This window comes from Tympanuchus pallidicinctus, unplaced genomic scaffold, assembly GCF_026119805.1.
Source record: "Tympanuchus pallidicinctus isolate F22 unplaced genomic scaffold, pur_lepc_1.0 scaffold3, whole genome shotgun sequence".
Taxonomy (NCBI): domain Eukaryota; kingdom Metazoa; phylum Chordata; class Aves; order Galliformes; family Phasianidae; genus Tympanuchus; species Tympanuchus pallidicinctus.
The window spans coordinates 91639298-91660029 of NW_026294747.1; the positions used below are offsets into that span (position 1 = coordinate 91639298).

The window sequence follows — 20732 nt, forward strand, 5'->3', positions numbered from 1 at the left end:
GATTTTCCTCAGTAGTGACTTTGAGCAAAGTACATTTCCATATTGCGTACAGCACGTCTGTGTCTTGTCAGCTTTAAAACTGAATCTGTTGAAGTCAGATGCTGTCACTTTTCACAGAGACTGTTTTGACTAGTTAAGCCTTTTTCTGGCAAAATTGTGGACAAAATGGTGCTACAGGTCCTATAGTATAGTTATGCCAGTGTATGCAGCCAGTTTGATCCCAGCATGACCTTCAAACTCAGCAACATCCAGAGCTACTATCTTTGGCTTTGTACCAGTTGTAGATGACAAAAATGAGTGAGAAGCTGATGGATAAAGTTTTATTCAGTTTCATGGATATGGAAAGGAAGAAATGTAAAGATTCCCAAAATCATGGAGTGTTTGAGGCAGGAAGGGACCTCAGGAGCCCTGCTTGAGTGGCATCACCGAGAGCTGCTTCACCTAGGGCCGTGCCCAAATGGCTTTTGAATACCAGGATTTGTCCCAGTTTTTAATAAGGTTGCTGAATGTTTGTTTTGGGGTGGCCAGGTCTTTTTTTTTTCTGCCCTGTGGCCCAGGGCAAATTTGTTTCTGTATAAACTTGAGTTAGGTGCCTGAAGTGAGTTACCCATGGTTGGAAACCAGTCTGAGATTTTAAGCTATTCCCTTGAGCAGCAACTGTTTTCATTCAGGACTTTCTCTTTGAACACATCAAACTTTCTTCTCTAACTTTTACAGCATTGGATATGGGAGCACATGAGGAGACTTTGGGGAATAGAAAGTCACAAGATGTTAAGCCATGCAGAGCATAAAATTTTCAAGTAGTCCTTTCTGCCTGAAGATGAATGAGAAGATCAGCAAGTGCATCTTTCTTAGACACTCAAGCAGGCAAACATCTCTGGAACACAGAGGCATAAAACTGCTGCTGCAGCATCCATCATTCTGTTGAGGACAGTGAAAACAAGTGCTGTCATCTTTGACATTTTAATTGAAAAGAAAGCTTACACGGATTTCGACCTTAAGCAGTGTGTTTATACAAGTGTATACAGAGAAATAATCTGTCAGTTCAGAGCAGACTCACTGCTATAGGAGTTGGTTTAGTAACCGAACAATCCAACATTAGCTCACACACCTTGCCCTGTTCCATGCCTCAATAAGTTTTAGTAGAAATACTTTGCCTAGAGGCATGCAGTTATTAAAAAAGAGGCTCAGCTTGCTTAAAGTCTGGAATTATTAGCTCATGGTAACAAGCCTGCACTGGAGAAACTGTTGGTTCTTTGTTTTTGTGACTCTGCTGTAATTCACCATCTTATTTTCAGACACAAAATTCTGCTTTGTTTGGGAAGTTTTTTTTAAAAAAAAAGGAACTAAAAAAAAAAGGGAAAAATAGTCACTTCAAAAAGGTTCTTTTTTCATTTTTATTATAAAGCAGGGCTTGCAAGGAACTTTTATCATACTATTTCAATTAAATTTCACTGCTCTGAATAATAAGTGTGAATAGAAACAGAAATTTAATGATTTGTTTTGCTGTATTTTCAATGTTGGAATCTGCTGGTATGCAGTACCCACTAAGAGGTCTCCAAGTACTCTCTCAACCCAGTAATATTAAAAGGCATTTTTTCATCATCCTTTTTGTGATGTATTATCCTTTTCACATGCAGAGTTACGAAAGTTGAGTAAAAGCCATTTGCACTGCTGGGAAGTGTCTGTGAATGTCCAGCTCCTGCAGTCAGTTGAGCAAAGAAGGCTCTGACACCTTTGCATAGCAACCTGGCAAGCAGTTGCTTGGTGCTCAGTTGTCACTTCACTTTTGTCTGGATGCTGGAGATAGGACTCTTTGCAGTCTTTTAATCTGGTGATATTTTTTCTCAATGAGCTTTACATTTTCAAGTTTTCATGAATTTTCCAGGCTGGAGCCTTAAGCCTTATCCTTAAAAAGAACAGACATATTAGAAAGCGTCTGTGCAAGTTTTATTGCTGCTATTATTCCTGTTTTTAGGTCAGCTGCCATTACCTGCCTTTTCAGTATTACTGCCACCTTTTTTCTTCAATGAAAACCAATTCACTTTTATTTGTGGTGATACAGAGTCGTTTATTTTCCTGAAGAACTAAGGTTTTGGTCCTCTTGAGCTAGGAGAACGTGATAGCAACGGGATTGGTCTGGCATTGTGGCTTGCCTTCATGATTAAGTGTTCTGCCATGTTTGTGCTGCAGGTTTTTTGTTTTTATCCCGTGTTTTTTTTATTATTACAAGAATATGTTTTTATATGAGGTAGCTCTTTATAATCCCTCAAACCTGCCTTACACTGTCTTTCCTTGTTTTGCTTTAACCGTGTCATTATCCTCCACGTATCATTTGTGAGTTCCAGCTGTGCGCATAACATTGTGTGGAACATAAACTTCTTATAGACTACAGGAGGCTGTAGTCTAAGAAACCATTCTAGCTTTTCTTATTTTTCTTGTAATGGGTCAGGCAATAAGACCCAGTGAAATATTTAGAGGGAAAGGAAGATTGAAACCAGCAGTTTCTAAGACCTGTGAGAGCCAAAAGGCAAATGTTAATGGGTTCTCTGAGGCTTCCAAGGACCTGCTGGTCCTTCTACTTACGCTTAATTTGCCGAGGTTCCTTGAGCATGTGTTCAGGAAATGTAGGTGGTGTTAATGCAATTGGAGTTTCTAAAGGCAAGTTTCATCATTGACTAAATCCTTAAACAGAGTTTGGGCCACATTACAGCAGTGGGGCTACTGATTTGAGGGGCTTCTCTCCTGCAGGCTCATGTGAAAAGTACAGCATTCTTAGCATATTTTGGAGGCATTTTTGCACAGATTTCTTGTATCTTCCTGTACATACATCCGTTCTTTATTTATTTATTTTTACTGCTTTCCTCTTTCCCATCAGTTAGATGTTCTGTCCCTTTGGATTAGAACTATTGAGCAAGAATGCATTTCTGATGGAGTTACTTTGTTCCCATTGAACACCTACTCACATGACATCAAAGAATACATGAACTGAGAAGAAACATCTCTTTTCTGGCTTTTGACTATGTACATATCATTTCATATGGCTGCCCATTACTGCATTCCTTCTACCTCTGTGACAAAGTATGACTTGTTACCTTACTTGTGCCAGCTCTCCTCAAACACTTAAGCTGACTTTCTCTTTACTTCTGAATGAAGCTTCTTGTCTTTAAGCATTTTCACAGCTTAGCCTTATCTTATCTCACTCCTCCAGCTTCTCATTACAGCGTCAGGCATCACTTTCCCTTTGCCAGTGTATTTAACATCAGCTAGTTTCTCAGGCTGCCATCTCTTCTTCTCCAACCTTGGGAAAATCCTTAAGGTAACACCTATTTAGAAACATATATATACTGTCGAAAAATCTCTACAGAAGCATTGCAAAGTCATCGAAGTTATAAGCCACAGTTTTCCCTCTCTGGAGTATTGCCCTTCCCGTGTCTCAATCTTAGTTACTCCCTTCCTCTTACAAACTTCCTCAGCCCTAACATATCTGAGCTTATATGAGTTGAATAAAAAAACATACAAAGAAACAATAAAATAACCAGAGGAGTGCCACTAAACTGTCTCCAACTCTCTAGCATATTTATTCGCTTCCATGTTCTGTCTCTGTCTTCAACTTTTCATCTGTTTTGTGTCTCTAGATTGTAAACATGCTGTGTAAGAATTGTCGCTTATCTGTGTTTGCACAGTGCCAGGCTCAATGGGGTCCTGGTCCCAGCTGGGACCTTTGGGCACCACCACAGTATAAATGTCTGCTCCTGATAATAATAATCTGCCCACATCATGTAGATGTCTGAATTGTCTGAGAAATACAAACAAGGATCTTTACTAGGTTGGCAATGATCCATTAATTTTAGGTGCCAGTTTTCTTCTCTCTTGAGCATGATTTGGCTCTCTGGAAAAAAAAAAAAACAAAAAAAAAAACGCACACAAAAAAACAACTGGTGACATAAGGCTCCTATTTCTTGGAAAGCTTGGCTCTCTGATGATTCTGTGATTAAATAGTTGTTAAACGTGGGATATGGCAGGTCAGGTGAGGTCCCTGGAACTATGCAAGATATTCCAAGTACTTGTCTAAAGCTTTGTTCTTGCTTTCCTTTGCTTTTGTTTTTGCTTTCCTACTCTGAATGACAAATGAATACACTGAAATTAGAGCCGTAGTATTTTCTGGGGGAGAATACATCTCAAATAATGGACCACATATGAGAAAAGCCATAGCTGGATTGATAAACTAAAGTAATGGCAGTGAATCACATAGCAGCAGAAGCTGTAGGTGAGTCAATTCCTCTACTCAGTACACTTCTCTCGAGTTAAAACACCCCCTCCACCTCTTTGCCCTCTGGCTAATTTTTCAAATATAGGAGACCATGTTCAGGTTAGCTACTCTGCCCTCAATAGCTGCTGTGGAAGTGGTCTGCAGCTGGTCTGTAGAACCACGTGCTTCAGTGAATTTACTGTTTACCAGTGAAAAATGTTATGGTAATGGTAGCCAGTGGTCCATGAGACATTCAGAGTCTTGACCATTGCCAACAGCGCTCATTCTCAGCTTGGATGCTTCTTCCCAAAGGCAGCCCAAACCACATGCACATAGTGACATACCTTGAATGGACTTAGGATGCTGATGTACAGTGATTGCTCATAATTGTATTGATCATAGTAAGCCATTGCTGCCTTAATGTCCCATGTTTCTCTGTTGCTTCCATTTTTTATCCCCCATTTTATCCTTTATCTTTAAGTATCTTGGGGCAGAACCTCACTTTGGCTTCTACATCAAGACTTCCATGCACTGTTGTAATAATTATGTATATATATACATATGTATATATTAAAAAAATCGAAGTCTGGGCAAGTCTGTGTTGTGTAACGAGTGTGGTGCAGAAATCCCTGAGCCAGTGCTGTCCCAACGTGGCAAATTGCCACAGCACAGCCAGCCACTTATGGGCTCTTCTGTATGAGCTGGCTGGGTCTGGAGGCCATTGAAAATCAAGAGAGGAGTTCATTTGCTCAAATGCACCTCCAGATACGTATGGCTCTTTTTTTTCCAATGAAGAGCTAGGTATGCTGGAACAAGCTGGGTGGTGGTGTAGCTGTTCTTGCTGACCTTGCATAAATGCTACATGCAGGAGAGTAAGGAGTGGGAGAGGGGGCGTGGTAAGACCCACTGACCGTGAGTGCTCTGTCTTAATAGAAAACACATGGCAGTGATGCTTTAAATAGCATTCGCCCTCTGCACATTGGCCTGAATGATCTGTGTCAGTACTGACCTAATCTCATGAGAGCTCAGCACCAAATTGTCATCTGCAGAAATTATCCTTGATGAATACAAATTAAAGGAAGCCTGGTCTTTTAATAGACAAATGTAGTGTTAAGTCATCTGATGATCTAGAATACTGGGTCAGAGAGGAGTTGCGTCATAGCAGACAGAATATTTGGTATTAATCAAGAAGGCCCATAGCAAAGCATATAACGTGAATATTTGGTTACATTAGTGGATTTATCTTTAATTGTTGGATAGAGTCATATGATAGAACACGATCGAGTCACCATAGCTTAGCAGGGTACCGCCCATCTGCTTAAATGTTAGCAGAGATGAGTCACAGTGTTAGCACAACTGTGCAGAGGGAGGAGAGCCAACACGGTCAGTTAGAGCAGCAACATGTGGTATTCTACTAAGCCACCGTACAGATATCCATCCAGGCCCAAAGAGATGGCATACAAGTCCTGACTGAGATCCCATTGTGTCCAACAGCAGGATCCTGTGGGAACAAGATGAAAATTCTTAAAAGTTGGGAAAAACCCCACAGATGGCCAGTTTTTCAGTGAGGTTGAGTGCTTGCCAGTTCTCTATTTTATCCATCCTTTATCTGTGGGCTGTTTGCCCAGCAACCCTATTTATTTGGCTGCATAGGTGCCAAGGAATTAAAACCCTTCAGTCAGCAGTATTGATGGACAGGCTGCAGGCTGCATGATGCATCTTCTCAGCATTTGTGAAGAGAGAAGCAGTCAATGTATCCAACATTAAGTAACAGTTACAAGCTCTGACTGACACTCTTTGCTGCAGGTTAGAGAGCAACAACAAAAGCAATTGTGTTGTCCTTAGAAGATGAAGAAATGTCTTAGAACTAGACAAATTGCGTTTCTCAGCCTGTGTATGTATAGGTTCTCTGCCACAAATGTTCCCTGAGCTCACTGTGCAATAGGAGTGCATATTAATCAATGACCTGTGCTCAGTGTGGAAGCAACAGAAGTATCTGTGAGCAGTGCCAATGTCAGGCTGCCCCAATGGAGATCTGAGCCTGGTGTGCATTATGTAGCACTTTTACTGATGGCAGGAGTGGTGCAGACTTTTCGACAAGGAAGTCAACTTTGAAGCACGGAGTTTCTCTGACTGCTCTGCAGCTCTTTGCAAAAACACACTTGGGAGCAAATCTGTAGTTTAGCAAAAAGAAATACCTGAAGTACAGGATTTTTTTTTTTTTTCTCTAGCTGAGTGTAAAGCATATGCAGATCCCTAAAGCAAGGCAGCTCTGAAGGTGAAACTGGGGACAGAGAAGAACCTTCCTTGTCATTTTAATAAATACTAATAATTCCCTTTTGCCCGAGTCCCATATTCCCAAACTCATTAAAGCAATTTTGGAAATGTTTTTGGCTCTGTAGCATATTTAAGCAAGACTCAAACTGTGCAGTCCCTTGAGAATCATGTGTGCAAATTACGTAGGTCAGGCAAAGCTAAGTTTCTGTCAAACAGCCTAACACCTAAGGTTATTACGAAACCAGTGAATTGTACAAAAGATCCGTATGTGGAACAGTCTCTGAATGATTAAGTGAGGAGGGGGCTGTTGTCATGGCATTTGTTTTACTTTGGTCACACGAAAACTCAAGTGATATTTTAATGATGTTTTCCTCCTGTTACCCAGTTCCATGTAGGCTGTGTCTCAGCTAGTGGACCCGTGTGGCAGTACAACAGCACTATCCCTTCTCCTTGTTTGCCATCCTTGGGAGGAAGCCCAAGGCTCGTTCCCAGCAGGGATTGTAGCAAATCTGATATCTTTCTTACATTCAGACTGGAGTTTTCCTCCTTTCCCTCTTTCCCTAGCCTGTCACTGAATCTACTTTTCTGACCCTGTCCTAATTATTTGTTGCCCCCTTTACTCAAAAGAGTGCTGGTGCAGGGAGCAGCTGCATTTTAGTTGGAGAGTAGAATAGGTTGGGGACTGTGTTCTTTATCTTCTGAGCTCTTTTTCCTGCACAGCACCCATTCCACCTACACTACCTACACAACACCCCCGGCTCAGTGATGCGATGACAGGCCATAGTGTTCCTTCACCCATAAGGTGATCTGCGTTTGATGACAGCACTTCTTGCACACACACCCCTCATGGGGTTATATCACATATTTGGGAGACACTGTCTTGAATGTCTTCGGGTGTATAAAGATGTAATGCACATCATGTTCCTCCAGTAGATAACCAGGAGAGCTTTTTGTCTGTATGTAAGCTACTTTTGTTACTATTGTGTGTTTGTTTTTTTTTTTTCTTCTGAATAAGTACTGTATGTGTCTGGAAGGATTTTTTAAACATCCTTGAAAACACAGGCTTCTTCTCTTCATGGAGAAACAAGACAAAAGGATGGGTTCATGATTTGCAGCTGCCAAGGAGAGGGCAGCTGAGGACAGAGGGGTGGGACACAAGGGTGTCTGGTGCAAGGGAATGGGCAGGACAAGGACTCGGAGGTGGCATTGTTAGGGTTGAAATGCTTCTGGGAGAGAGCGAGCTTTAAGAGAGGAGGGTTGAAGAACTGAAAATCCAGGGATGGGAAATAGCGGGGAGCTTTGGGCAAGTGAAGCTGGGAGGTTTGAACTCCTGGCAGGAGAGGATGAGGCCTGCAGAGGAAGCTGATATTTCCATGAGACAGGCACCAGTTTTGGGAGGCTGGCTATGGTTTCTTCCGTTTGGGATGTCTGAATGCCATTGCTTACAGCTTTGGCCTCTTTGCCTGTTGCTAGATAAATGGCAGGACAGCTAATGTCAGAAGAGAGGTGTATCCATTCATGGTTTCCAGTGTTGCTTACAATTGAAAGTGCAAGAAGCCCCATGGTTGGGTGTGGTGTCGTTCAGTTAAGTGGGAGAAGTGGGCTTCCCTTTGCAGCTCTGAGGTTGACTCCGCTTTCCTGACCAGCCCAGCCTGAGTCTGAAGCTTTTCTGGCTAGATGTAGTTTTGTCTCTGAGGCAAAAGATGCTTTTGCCAAGGGTGAAAAATCCCTGATATTCAGAGATTCCAAACATCTTCAGACTCTTCCCTTGCTCCCCCCTGTAGAGGCTCTTCGAACTGCCCAGTTTTGTCCTCTTCTCCCTGTTCCTTCCTGTACCTTTAGGATTATCTCTTGTGTAATGAACAGTGTAAGCAGTGTATGACAATGCAGAGTGTTCTACTCTGTGCAACTTTAACATGTTTAAATAGCAGTCCCAGCTTTCTTTAATCCATTAATTTTATGGTTCTTCTATGTTAATAGGCCTACATGTACTTTTTCCCTCTGCTGTACTTAAAAAATATATTTCTAAATCTGTTAAACTCCTTCTGCCAAAATATCTCACTCTGATTTTTTATGTTCTTTCCTTTTTACCTTTAAATGTAGTTAATCTGAATGAAATTTTACTGATTAATTTTACTAATTTTCTTTCTTCCCTACTCTCTCAGCACCCATTTCTGTGTTCTGGTGGCATTCTAACTGGACCTTGCTTTGGAGCGAATGCTTGGTAGAATTTTACAAGAGAGAATGTCAAGAGATGAAAAGATGTACTCGTTTTGGAATATTTTATTTACAATTGATAAAGCTTCAAAATTAATATGTGTGCTAAATTTTCTGTCATGGTCTGCAAGGTGATCATCCAAATATTTTCATTACTGGGGGTAGAATTTGCAGGAACATACTAATGTAGCTCACAAGGAAATTATCGTGTTTTATCAGTAAAAATCTTGTACTGACCATTGTGAGATGCAGAGGTGCAAAGGCTAAGGCCTGCTGTTAGGATTATATTCGTGCTCTCTCAGATGAACTGTACCAGTTCTTTAACCAATATATAGTAAGGGGAGTGTGAATCATCTGTTTCTTGAAATCTTTCTGTCCTACTGATTTGTGCAGGAGAGGAAAATGCTGGACTGGCTTATCTGTGCCTGCTTGTCTAGAATTGTCTTTTCCCATCAGCGGCTGACAGTGTAAGGCTTGTTTTAGTCTCTGTAGCCCGTGACAGTTTTCTTTCCTTTTCTCCTAGGCCTGTTCCAGGTTCTCTGTCTTCACTATTGCATCTACACAACCGACAAAGACAGCCTATGCCAGCCTCTATGCCTGGCACCCTGCCCAACCCTACTATGCCCGGATCTTCTGCTGTACTCATGCCTGTAAGTTTTGTTGGTTTTTTATTATTACTATTAGTGGTTATGGCAGTGTTTGTTATCATTTTGTTTCAGCCTATGAAGAGGTGAAAGTGTCGAATTGTCAATAAATAAATAAATAAATAAATAAAAAATCAGAGTGTAATGAGCTAAATAAGCTGCAGAAGCTGGACCATTTTCTGTACTTTGTCTTGCACAAGAGCATTTCTTATGCAGTTAATGGAATGTTAATTAGTGTGAGAGCGATTAGAAACAGTTTACATGATACTACAGTTTCTGGTTCTCACACTTGGTCATGTTTGTGAGATCAGTATGTCTGTGCTGGAACAAAAAGATTCTACTAAAGTCAGACAAAACTGGAAAAGTTGTGTGCATGAGTTATGCTAACAAACTCAGAAGTAATCCTTTTCAGGAGTGGTAACCTACCCTCAATTTTAACAGCCCTTTCAGTATAAGACATTTGGGTAGATAAGGGATGAAAATGAGTAAAGAGGCCTGGGGAAGGGAGGAGTGTGTGAGAAGTTTCTGCTTCATCACACAATGTTCAGTTTAGAGGGCAACCTGAAAGTAAGCAGATATGAGTGAGAGGCAAGTGCTGCTTGTTCTGGCACTTCTGAGGCAAGGGGGACATTCTGAGTGTAAGAAGATTCAGGTTGGCTGCTGTGAGCAGTAGTTAATAAGCTGTAAATTAGTAACTTACCAATAACATTCTTCTGGAGCATCGACCAGGAAGTTCAGCCCAAAAGTGTAAGAAATGCCACTGTAGACAGTTCTGATTTTTAGGGTTTTTTTGGGCATAACTGCTAATGAATCTGAAATGGAGCAAAAATCCCAATTTAGGGTAAGCTCAGGACATTGGGTTACTGCTGGGGAGCTCTTTGAGCTGCTGTGCTTACACAGAAACAGGTGAGAACCTCTCAGACATGATTCCTCCTGTCCACAGCCTTCCAAAGGGAATTTGGACAAGGTCACTGTGGGGACTGCTTCTGTCTTGCAGACAGTGTTATGACCTACCGTAGAGCCAGTGGGAATTGGGTACTGGGGTTTATCCTGCAGGTGACCAGCACCCATTTGTGCTGAGGTCACGGACAATGGGAGTCACTATCTGATCATGGTGCACAAAAAATAGCTCCCCTATCTGGAATAGCTCAGGAAGCTCCATGAACTGCTTTCTTCCATGAGCTGACGATTCAGAGATTAGCCAAGTTGAGGCAGGGTGATGCAGCACTTGCCTGAAAGCAGCAATGTAACAGTACTTGTCACCTTGACCCTTCTGGGTGAAGACCAGTTATGTAACAGCAGTATTTTGATGGATAGCACTATAGGAAATTATTTTATCCAGACCTTACTGACATTAGGTTTCAATTGAAAACTGTGTCCCTCACTCAAATGGCGAATTTAACTTGCAGAAAGTGCTCTGCATAGCCAGAAGGAGTTCTGCTTTGTTTTTTTGCTGCGTCAGCAGTACATGAAAGCTTCCCGTACAAGACATATGGAAAAGTCCTCTCAGCTGGTCAATCTGAGTGGAGGAAAATGAGCCAATTCATTTTCCATATACTCAAGATTGTAGATTTTTATTTATGTTTTTAAAAGGCTAAGTTGCACTGCACTGACAGGAGAAGCCACAGCTTTATACAGTGATGCTTTTAAAACCACTTAACTCCAAGTGTTGTTATACTGAAAGGAAGAAAATCATTACAAAAAAGCACAAACCCGGGGTGTCTGCTACATTTGTTTAGTAAAGAATCCTTTTCCTTATAATTGGCTATGAGTTGTCAGGGCCGACTCTGATGAAACACATGCCTGAGTGCATACACACATGCAATTCACGACACAGATTGTTATTTTTCCAGTCTTGACTTGAAGAAATAAAGCTGAGTCCATTTAAGTAGAAACCAGGCATAAATTCTTGCAAATGTCTGTAGACACTTTGAAACCTTTCTTTTTTTCTGTTTCTTTTAAAAGATGGAGCGACAAATGTCAATGAACTCCAACATCATGGGAATGCAGGGGCCAAACCTCAACAACCCTTGTGCTTCACCTCAAGTCCCCCCAATGCATTCAGAAGCCAAAATGGTAAAATGGAAAATTTTTTGAAATTATTTTGTTTTCTTATACTCCTCCTGCACACTGGCTACCCAGACAGTGGGGGATGTAGCCAGACACTGCTTACTTCATTCTTAGTCATACGTTACACTCTTTTTAATACGCTGCAGTAAATTGCCTTTGTGTCAGTTTAGTATATGAACTTTCAAGATGTTACCAGTCCTAGCTGAACTCTCAGTGAGACAACTGAATTAAAGAGTGGGCTCTCTGATCTGAACCGTGCTAAATGGGATTTTTGGTGCAGATTAGTGGAATTTAAGCAAGTGATCTGGCTGGTTCTCTGGTGGTGTCTGTACTCCAAGACTTAGCTTGAAGAAAATTCCCAGTCAGCGGTGATGTAAAAGGTGTCTGATGTGGAGAGTAGAATGTATGTAGTCCTTGTTTTTTTGCAGATTAGCACATAGTGTGTCGATGTAATACTAGAGCTAGAAAAACAGACCAAATGACATATGTAAAAACACAGTATTCTCTTTTGCTTAATTACAACAAAGGTGTTCCCATCAGAAAGAATGACCAGAATTCAGACTAAAGTAACTTACTGATGGGATCTAAATGTCACAGTGTTTTTCAAAATGCATATATTGAGGTCAAGGCTTCTCAGATGTATGCAGAGATATAGGATTAATGTAGGTAAACTAAGCTACAAGGGGCAAGTGTTCTTCAGTTTTATATGCACTTTCATTGAGGAATTTGGCACTGATAACCTGGGACTTAGTGTTGAAACGCATAGGCTTTTCTAGTTTCGGAGCTGCAATTTACTGGCTAGTAGAAACACGAGGAGAGAGGTTTGCAGTTTAACTCTGTAGAGTTTTTATCCTCTCAAGATATCTCATTGTAGTGGAAAATAAGAGTGATTTCACTGAACTTCTTTCAGTGGCGTTATGCCAAGGTAAAATTGTCATAAGTGAGAGAATGAAATCAAGCTGACAAAGATTAAGCAACCACATGTTTTTATATATTTCTACTTTGAATGTTTGGTACAGCTTTTAATGTTGTCATCTATCCTGAGGCAAAGAAAAATATCTTCTTGTCTCTAGGCATGGTGCATGCATGAGACTCTTGGTTAAAAGCAGCAAAATATACAATCTCTGTTTTCTTAGATCAGATAGGTCACGCCTTCACCTCGCTGTTGGTCTGGGTTAGGCTGTTAACCCAACCTCTGTTAACACCCCGTCTAAAACCGCACTCCATAAACATGCAGCCAGTTGGCCAGCAGAGCAGCAATGGCCAAAAACTCTGGCTGTCCCGGCCAAGGAAAACCTGTGGTCAAGAGTTCTCTCTGCGCTGTACCACACAGTGACGGTGACATGCCAAATGGCAACAGCATCTGCAGCAGAGCTTGTTAAAAACTTTTTGGAATAGGCAAGTGTTTTTTCAACTCAAGCAAAGCTGAGCCAAGCTAAATACTCCTTGGCTGAATAAATCCCAAACTGGCATCTGTTTTGGGACTAAAGTTTCTGTAGTTTACTCCCCCCATCTCACACCCCCTGCTTTTTCTTTACTGGAAATGTGCGGCTACTTAAGAACAAGATTAAATTAGTGGTGTGTATGGTGAAAATTCTGCACTTTAATATTTGAAACTGTATATTACTGCAAATTATCTTTTTAATCTGAATAAACAGGTTTTGTCCCTAAACCTAACGTATAATCGTACGGCTCTTTCAGATAGAAATTGCCATCAGTTCCAAAATACTGTGTAGTGAGCACAGAGCACATTCACTTCCAGTGGGTTTTCTACCACTATTCCAGAGATGGAAAAAATCCACACACTTTAACTCTTTAAAGTAAGAGGCATAATTCAGAGCTCCAGGATCATTCTTCTTCTCTAGTGTGGTTTTGTTGTTGGTTGTTGGTTTTTTTTTTTTTGATTGGTTGATTTTTTTAGTAGTCTATATTTTATTTTTACACTTTGTTTTTATGTGAGCACACCTACAATGTGTAAAGCTTCCTTTATCCAGTGCTTTGAACAATATGAATCTATCAGCAATATCCTGTATGACCTGAAGGTGAAAAAACATAAGAAATTTAAAATGAAATTATTTCTTGTATGTGTACTCATGAATTACAAATTTGAATCATCAGTATTAGAGGCATCTTTGCTCTTATTACTAACTATTTCACTTTCACTCAAAGAATAAGAGCTTGCACATTCTGGTTTTTTATTTTATTTTATTTTATTAAAGTGGAAAGTGAGAGTTCTTAGTGCCTTACCGGATTGCATTGTGCATTAGGAAGGAATTTTAAATTTCATTAGGCTCTGCTAGTGCCATTACTGATGGTGAATCCAGTGCTGCATATGTTCTATTTGGCTGGCCACACACGGATCACTGTATGTATGTGCTGAGCACTGAAAGAAGCCATCTATGCTGCTCACAGCTAGTGCCTGTAGTAACTGGAGAACTTTGGGGAAGTGTGAGCCTGATTTATCAGTCATCCAAATCTGTGGCAGAGGGATCAGCATTTTCTTTGTGCTTACATGAAGGAATGCAGGACGGGCTCCTCTGGATGGGAGACCCAGATGTGATACCAAATCCTTCTGTCCTCACGCATGTGGACATGTGTACCTGAGTCATGCAAGCTCTTTTTAGTATGAAGAAGTAATGCTACTTGGTGACTTGTGTAATTTAATGTGCTTCTTTAAAATAAATATGAACAAATAATGTGATTATGGATACCATATGATGCCAGGCTTTCCAGAAGCAGCAGATAGATAGCAAAGTCTTTACTCCCTTGATTGGTCTATAATCAGTTTGTAGAAAGAAGTGGAAGTAAGCCTGTTAGAGACATACATGTATAGACAGATACACACATATATGTGTTGCATTAATTTTATGTTTCTACAATAAGCAATTTGTTTTTTAATTTGTATTATCTGGCATGTAGAAAGTCATAGGGCTGCCACCAAATAAGCTCATTTACTGTTCTCATGTTTATTCTGGAGAATGTTACTTTAGGTATTAAAATATTGTAGATGACATTCCAGAACTGACTTAATTTATCATAACAATCTCAGTTTCTCTCACAGTGTGCCTCTCAATTAAGTTATCACCTAATGCTTTAAAACTGTCCTGGTAAATGAGTGAGTGAACATTTAAGTCAGTACCACTTAGATTGACAGTGGAGAGGATAAGACCTTTATGCTGCCCACCAAGGACAACCATTGATTTTGTGTTAAGATATATTGCATTGGAAAGGAGAGGAAACATATAGCTATAAGAGTACATGGCAAAAATATGCAGAATAGTACATGTAGCATATTAACATGTGGTTCGGTAGGCTGAGGATTTTAGGAACTCAGAGTTGTTGGCTGTGCCTTTCCTTTAATATATTGCTTACAGTTTGGTTTGCAGTTTCAGAGTATCCAAGGTTTTATAACTGGGAAGTGCAATACCATGTGGGTTACCTGAGTGAAAGATAAACAGCGTACACGAGACCACTGGAAAGCAATGTGACCACAGTTCTTTTCAGTAGAGCCGATACCTCTCCATCTGAACATTGTAAGGCATGGGTCTTTAGCTAAAGAGATTTATGAGCTCTGAAAGGAAACATAAGAGGCGGGCTGGCAATGAAAATAATCTGACTTTATAATACAGTTTTTGGCTTGACCTGTTCACTTTTTCATTTTCCCCCTCCCTCTGCCCCTGGCCAGATACATAGTTTTATAAAATTTGAATAAAATGTAATATGTGTACTTTGGCTGTGCCTGCCTTCCTAACAGAATCTACACAGTTCTTGTGAAGAAAAGTTCTTTTCATATCAGGAGTTGCATAGATTGGCGTTTTTACCTTGTACACATTTCTAGTTTGAGCAGTAATGATAAGGAAATGAGCTTGAAAGTGTCTATCAGTTGTAAGAGGAAAAACATAAAAGAAAATAATGAAAAAAGAAAAAAAGAAAAATAATGAACCAGTAATGAGCATGCTCATAATTAGACTGGTAACATGTTCATATTAATTGAACCTTCTAATTTGCCTAAGAATGTTGAGAAACTCTGGGGGAAGAGAAGGAGGCAAAAGTTAGAAGAAACAACTGTTAGCCATTTGTCATCAGAGCTACAATTTATTCAATTTAAGGTGAGTTAAGGGTCCAGGTCCCAGGTGGTGGCTGTGAAAATCCCAGTCCATCCCTTGGAAAGGCAGACCTGGCTCAGGTGCCTTAGATATTTTAGAAATAACTTCTGTTTCTATGCCTGTGAGCTGTGGTGTTGCAAAGGGAGAACATCAGGGTATGCTCTTATCCCTGCTCCTGATGATGCTCAGCTGAGCCATTTCTGCTGGTGTACAGGGAAATAAAAATTCTGTTTCTGTTCCAGTGACATCTTGGGACAGCTCATGAGACTATTCGGGAAGGAAATTTTGTCTGGTTTCAAACAGTGGGGCCAGGTCTATGAGGTTTTGATGCTGATTTCAGGCTGGAGGCTGGTGCAGAAATCCAGGGCCACTGAGGTTCAGCTGTTGATATTTCAACAGGAAGTACTGGCTGGAAGCATTTAGTTATCTCTAATAAGTGGCTTGAAGTCTGTGTTTTCATATCAAGCTGAGTGGGAAAGGAATTGCTGAAACTGAGCAAAACACACTGCTTTTGGGCTAGTTTTCCTAGCATGGGTTCTGAATCACTAAGCAGAAAGAAAAATGTTGTTTCTCCATAGAGCTCTCAGCAGCAATTTCTCATATTGTTCTCAACAGAGCAACAAAAACTGTATGAGGGAAGAAATGCAAAAGAAAGTCTTCCAATTAAAAATAAATAAATAAATAAAAAGGAAAAAAAAGTTGTCAGAATTTCCTCTGTCAGTAACTGAGAAATGTTTTCATGAAAGAAGAGATAGTTAAACTGTTGACAAAACTCACTGTTCTGAAACTGTATCTCCTATTACATTGGCACTTATGTTTGTAAGTCACCAAAGCCAAGCTTTCAGCATGCTCCTGATCTACACTTCAAATCCTCCCTGGGCAGTAGCTTTGCCTGCAGACAGTATGCCTTGCTGTGGATTAAGGTATTAACGTTATGGGTGAAGCTATTCATATTTTGTTTTGTTTACTGAAACAGGACCTCGTAGCCGTCATGCCTAAATGCAGGATTATGAACTAGACTCAGTAGAAACTAATTCTTCTTAAGCTGTCAGTGGCTCAGTAAGTGAAATAGAGAAGAGAGCTGATTCAGTTGCTCATAGCTGCTGTGGATACGTGTTGAATATTTGATCTCGCTTCCACTGAGTGCAAATGAATCGCGCAAGTTGTAACAATTCCTTGCATTTTTCTTTCTTTGTGTCACTGTATCCTGCAGTGATCTTATCGGTGCTATTTCCCTAGAAGAACTTAGATTTTTGTTATTTTGTTTGCCTTTATTCAGCTGGGTGTTTGAATGATCTCTCTCCCCCACCCAGACGCCCTCACCAACTGTCCACCCTTTCTCCTTTGTCCCGTTCCTCCACCACCCTCTCTTTCCTCCTAGGATTTACCATCTTCGTACATTTGTTTCTCTTTTCTCCCTTTCCCTCCGGTGTCCACCCTGATTTTGTAACCATAGCAATAAACGAAATACAATCCTAATGTTTGCTTGCCGTAGCTATCGGCTACCCCACACATGAACTGCTGGGTCTGGTTCTTGTGTGTTTGTTGTAAGGTTTTGAAACTTAAGTCTGATGCGTCTGTATAAGTGAGGGTGACTTGTTTGGTGCTGAGCTCCCTTCCAGAAAAGATTTTGTTTGCGTAAACTTGGATGTAAGTGGGAGCTGGTACAAATTAAAAGTTATGATACTGAGACCAGAGAAAAAGGAAATTATAAAAATAAAAACCGGATTGTGTTACAGGGAAGTTCTGCTTCACAAAGATAGATTTCAGCCTTTTGCTTGGAATTTGTACAGCTTTCACTCTCCAAGCTTTATTCAAGAGCCACAAATAATGGAAGTTGTTTTACACTTTGAGCTGCCATGCCTTCAGTCTCGTGTCTGCTTGGGATGTGCATGTGCACCTCATTACAAGCAAATGGGCTGGAGGGTGAGGGGCTGGTGTTAGAGCCTTTACCAAGAGGGACACAAGAGCTAGAAGCAAAATCTCATGGCAGTAAATCTCTTCTTCATGGACAGGCTTAAAAGGCATTTTCAAAAAACTGTGCAGTAGCTAATGAAGGAGTTTGTTAATTATGATAGCATTCCTGAGAGATAAATAACTGTAGTCTGTTGAAGAACTGAAAGAGAAAAGTGAATTGACTTGCTTGAGGCTATGCAATCTGTCAGTGGAAGAATGGAAACAAATATAGAAGAATTTCTGTCTGCTGCTTCCAGAAAATGCAGCCTCTGTCTGAATTTATGTACATAAAATTAGTGTAAGTTAATATTCATTATTAATCCTTCCGTATTAATGTGGTTATTGAAATGCAGAGGACTTAGAGGAGGTGCACACTCATATTTAAGACTGAAATCCACGTAGCTACGATGGTTTATGTTTGAATCTAATGCCTCTGAAATTTCCTGAACTTTGCTGATGAGATTCTGGCTCAGAATGACAAAAATTAACTGATCTTCCGAGACTTCTGTCATCCGAGATGATGGAAGCCTTGTGAGATCAGCTTCCCTGGCACTGTGGCTTTCACTGAAGTCTCAGGAGAGCATTTACTTTCGCATAATGTCAACCATATCCAAACCAAGACTGGCGGATACCCCTGTAGAGCTCGTTCGAAGATCACAGGCATATTTGAAATACTGCTACAAGCTGTGTTCAGCCTGAGGAAATGCTCGCAGCATTTGTTGTTTCTTCTGTCAAATGTGGCCAGTGACACTTTTCAGCGGAGGGAGGGTTATATACTGTCTTCCAGATGTTCATTAGTACAACTTTTCTGATTTACGTCTGGAGAGTTATCAAGGAGGTAATTTAAAAAGTGGGGCAGACCGGGTCTCCCACCCTGGAATCACTTAGGCTGCAAACTTTGCTCTGCTTGTGGTTTTTGCTAGCAAATTTCTGGCCAGTAACATTTATCTGAGATTTTAGAGCATGAAAAGCCATGAATAATCTTCCCAAATGTGTTCTGTACCGTATGGGAGTGTAGTGTGGCTGGTCATGTTCTCTCTGAGGTTTGTATTCTGCTTATACTACAAGTCCTGCATAGCTTACCTATGGGGCCAGATTATCTTTACTCCAGATATTTTGCTCATGTGCTGAGAACTCTTTGCAGTCTCTCTGGCAGTGTGGCTACCTCCACATTACTCTGCTTCAGATAATTTACTGCATTTATGTGACTTACATGACAAAAAAGACAGAAAGCAAAGTACTTGATGTAGCTGAAATAATTTCTGATGAATATTGCAGAGGCATGGGAACATGGACTTTGACCAGCTAAAGGTGAACTTCAAAGATTTGATTAAACGGCTATCAGTCTTTCAGAAATAGACCTCAGTTTATGCAAAACCCCCTTCCCTTAGTCATGGGTGTGCTATTTTTTTTCTCCTATTTAACACACTGAGGACACATTGATACCTACTAATTACTGTATTGAAAAACATACCCAAAATCTTATTTTGATATGGTATCAAATTATTCATTTGGTAGCAATATTACTACAGAAGGACTTTGATTCAGGGTAGTTACTTCCATGAGCGTGCATTTTCATTTATGAAATCTTGGCTTTCAATAATGTTCTTACCAAAAAAAAAAAAAAAAAAAAAGCCACCTCTACTAGCCACTATTTCTCAGTGTAGCAGAAATCATTAAAAACAAAATAATCACCTTTACCCTACAGCTCAACTTCCTCTCTACTCTCTTCTCCTCTGCAGTTTAATATTCCAGAAGAAGTGTTCAGAAAGGAAACAAGCTCCATAAGCAGTTTAAAATAGAATTTCACATTCTTCTAGTTTTAAAAATCAGAGGCAATGATTTTGGGATAGTTGAAAAATGCTTCTAAAATTTGGTCCTGATTCTCAATGGCTGTAAACCTGTGTAAATTCAATGACTTCAAAGAAATTCATTTTTCCATCAACTGGAGATCCAGTTTACATTTCTCAATTTTAGAATCTTTCTTTAGATGGGCTCTGGACCTTCCAGAGTTTGATACTGCCAGATAAGTGTTTCTTTTGGTTTTAAGGTAATTCTTTTGTTTTGGATACAGTATATATTTGACTCTTGTTTTTAGCACACTTGTATTTGCATGCTTCCAGCTTCTTATGGGAACTTCCATAATCTTCCAGCTTTGCTTCCTACAAGCATTTATTACATAATGTTAAAAGATAAATTACTTTAGTCCCCCAAACAATATCAGATTATTTTATAATTGATTCATCATACCAAGCAGTCTCTGGGTGGCTTGACTGTCCTCTGTCAGTCAGTGACAAGTATTGATACCTGTCCCCGGTGACTCATAATGAAAGATTGCCAGATATTTCTTTGAAGCTGATGGATGATTCATGATATTATATTTAGGTCACATTATTTTGGAATGCTTAAATTAGGCTAAAAGCCACCTCTGAGTGTACATGTGCAAACATAGACTACATTTTTATTTTCCCATCTGGAAATACCTGTGAAGTCCAGCGCTGTTTTCAAGTCGCAAGAAATATTGTTATATTTTTATTATGATATTTCAGTTCACACTCATGCTAATATGAAAAGTTTAGTAATGGCATATCCTCAACGCTGCCCTCAAATGCCAAGGTTACACATGAAGTCCAATGGGATCTTGCAAATGTTTAAACTTTTATTAAAGCCCAAAGCCCAAAATAGACTTTACTAGACCTGTACAAATTATTTTAAATTATGTAAATATTTTTAATATGTCTGGCTTCTGACAGAACACTACTATGCACCAAAGTATGACATTTGCCTTACTCTGCCAACTTTCACTTTTTTTTCTTCTTCCCAAAATATCTAGCATCATTACTGGGTTTGACTAGAGTCTGCTTTATGTGCTGCTGGTAGTTCAGGAGAAATATATACTAAGTGAATGGACTGTGTTCCATGACTGTTAACAGAGGCTTTTTAGGATAAGCTTAAGCATGAACTTTAGTTTGGCTGCCAACACCGCAGCCAGAAGACACCCAAGATAAGGTGGGGGGTGAAATCTTGATCTGTTTTTGATCTGATGGACATGTACAGCTGCTCTAAGGCTGGTGCTGGTGTTCAGGCTGTGTGTGTGTGTTGGAGAAAGCCATTTATCTGTGTGGGGGTTTTTTTTGTGTGGCAGATACTGCTCTAACTTCATTGCTAAAGTGAATATTCTTTTGGGACCCTTTTAAATGAAATAAATCC

At 40.1% G+C, this 20732-nt stretch overlaps 1 protein-coding gene across 3 annotated transcripts in view; it reads left to right on the plus strand.

The window, feature by feature from the left end:
* Nucleotides 1-20732, plus strand: part of CREB5 (cAMP responsive element binding protein 5) — a 244611-nt gene that overhangs the window by 164927 nt on the left and 58952 nt on the right. For all 3 annotated transcript variants that reach the window (XM_052694421.1, XM_052694422.1, XM_052694424.1), the window contains 2 exons: nucleotides 9270-9396; nucleotides 11356-11466. In XM_052694421.1, the coding sequence (XP_052550381.1) occupies nucleotides 9270-9396; nucleotides 11356-11466 (238 nt within the window). The remainder of the gene's footprint in view (nucleotides 1-9269; nucleotides 9397-11355; nucleotides 11467-20732) is intronic.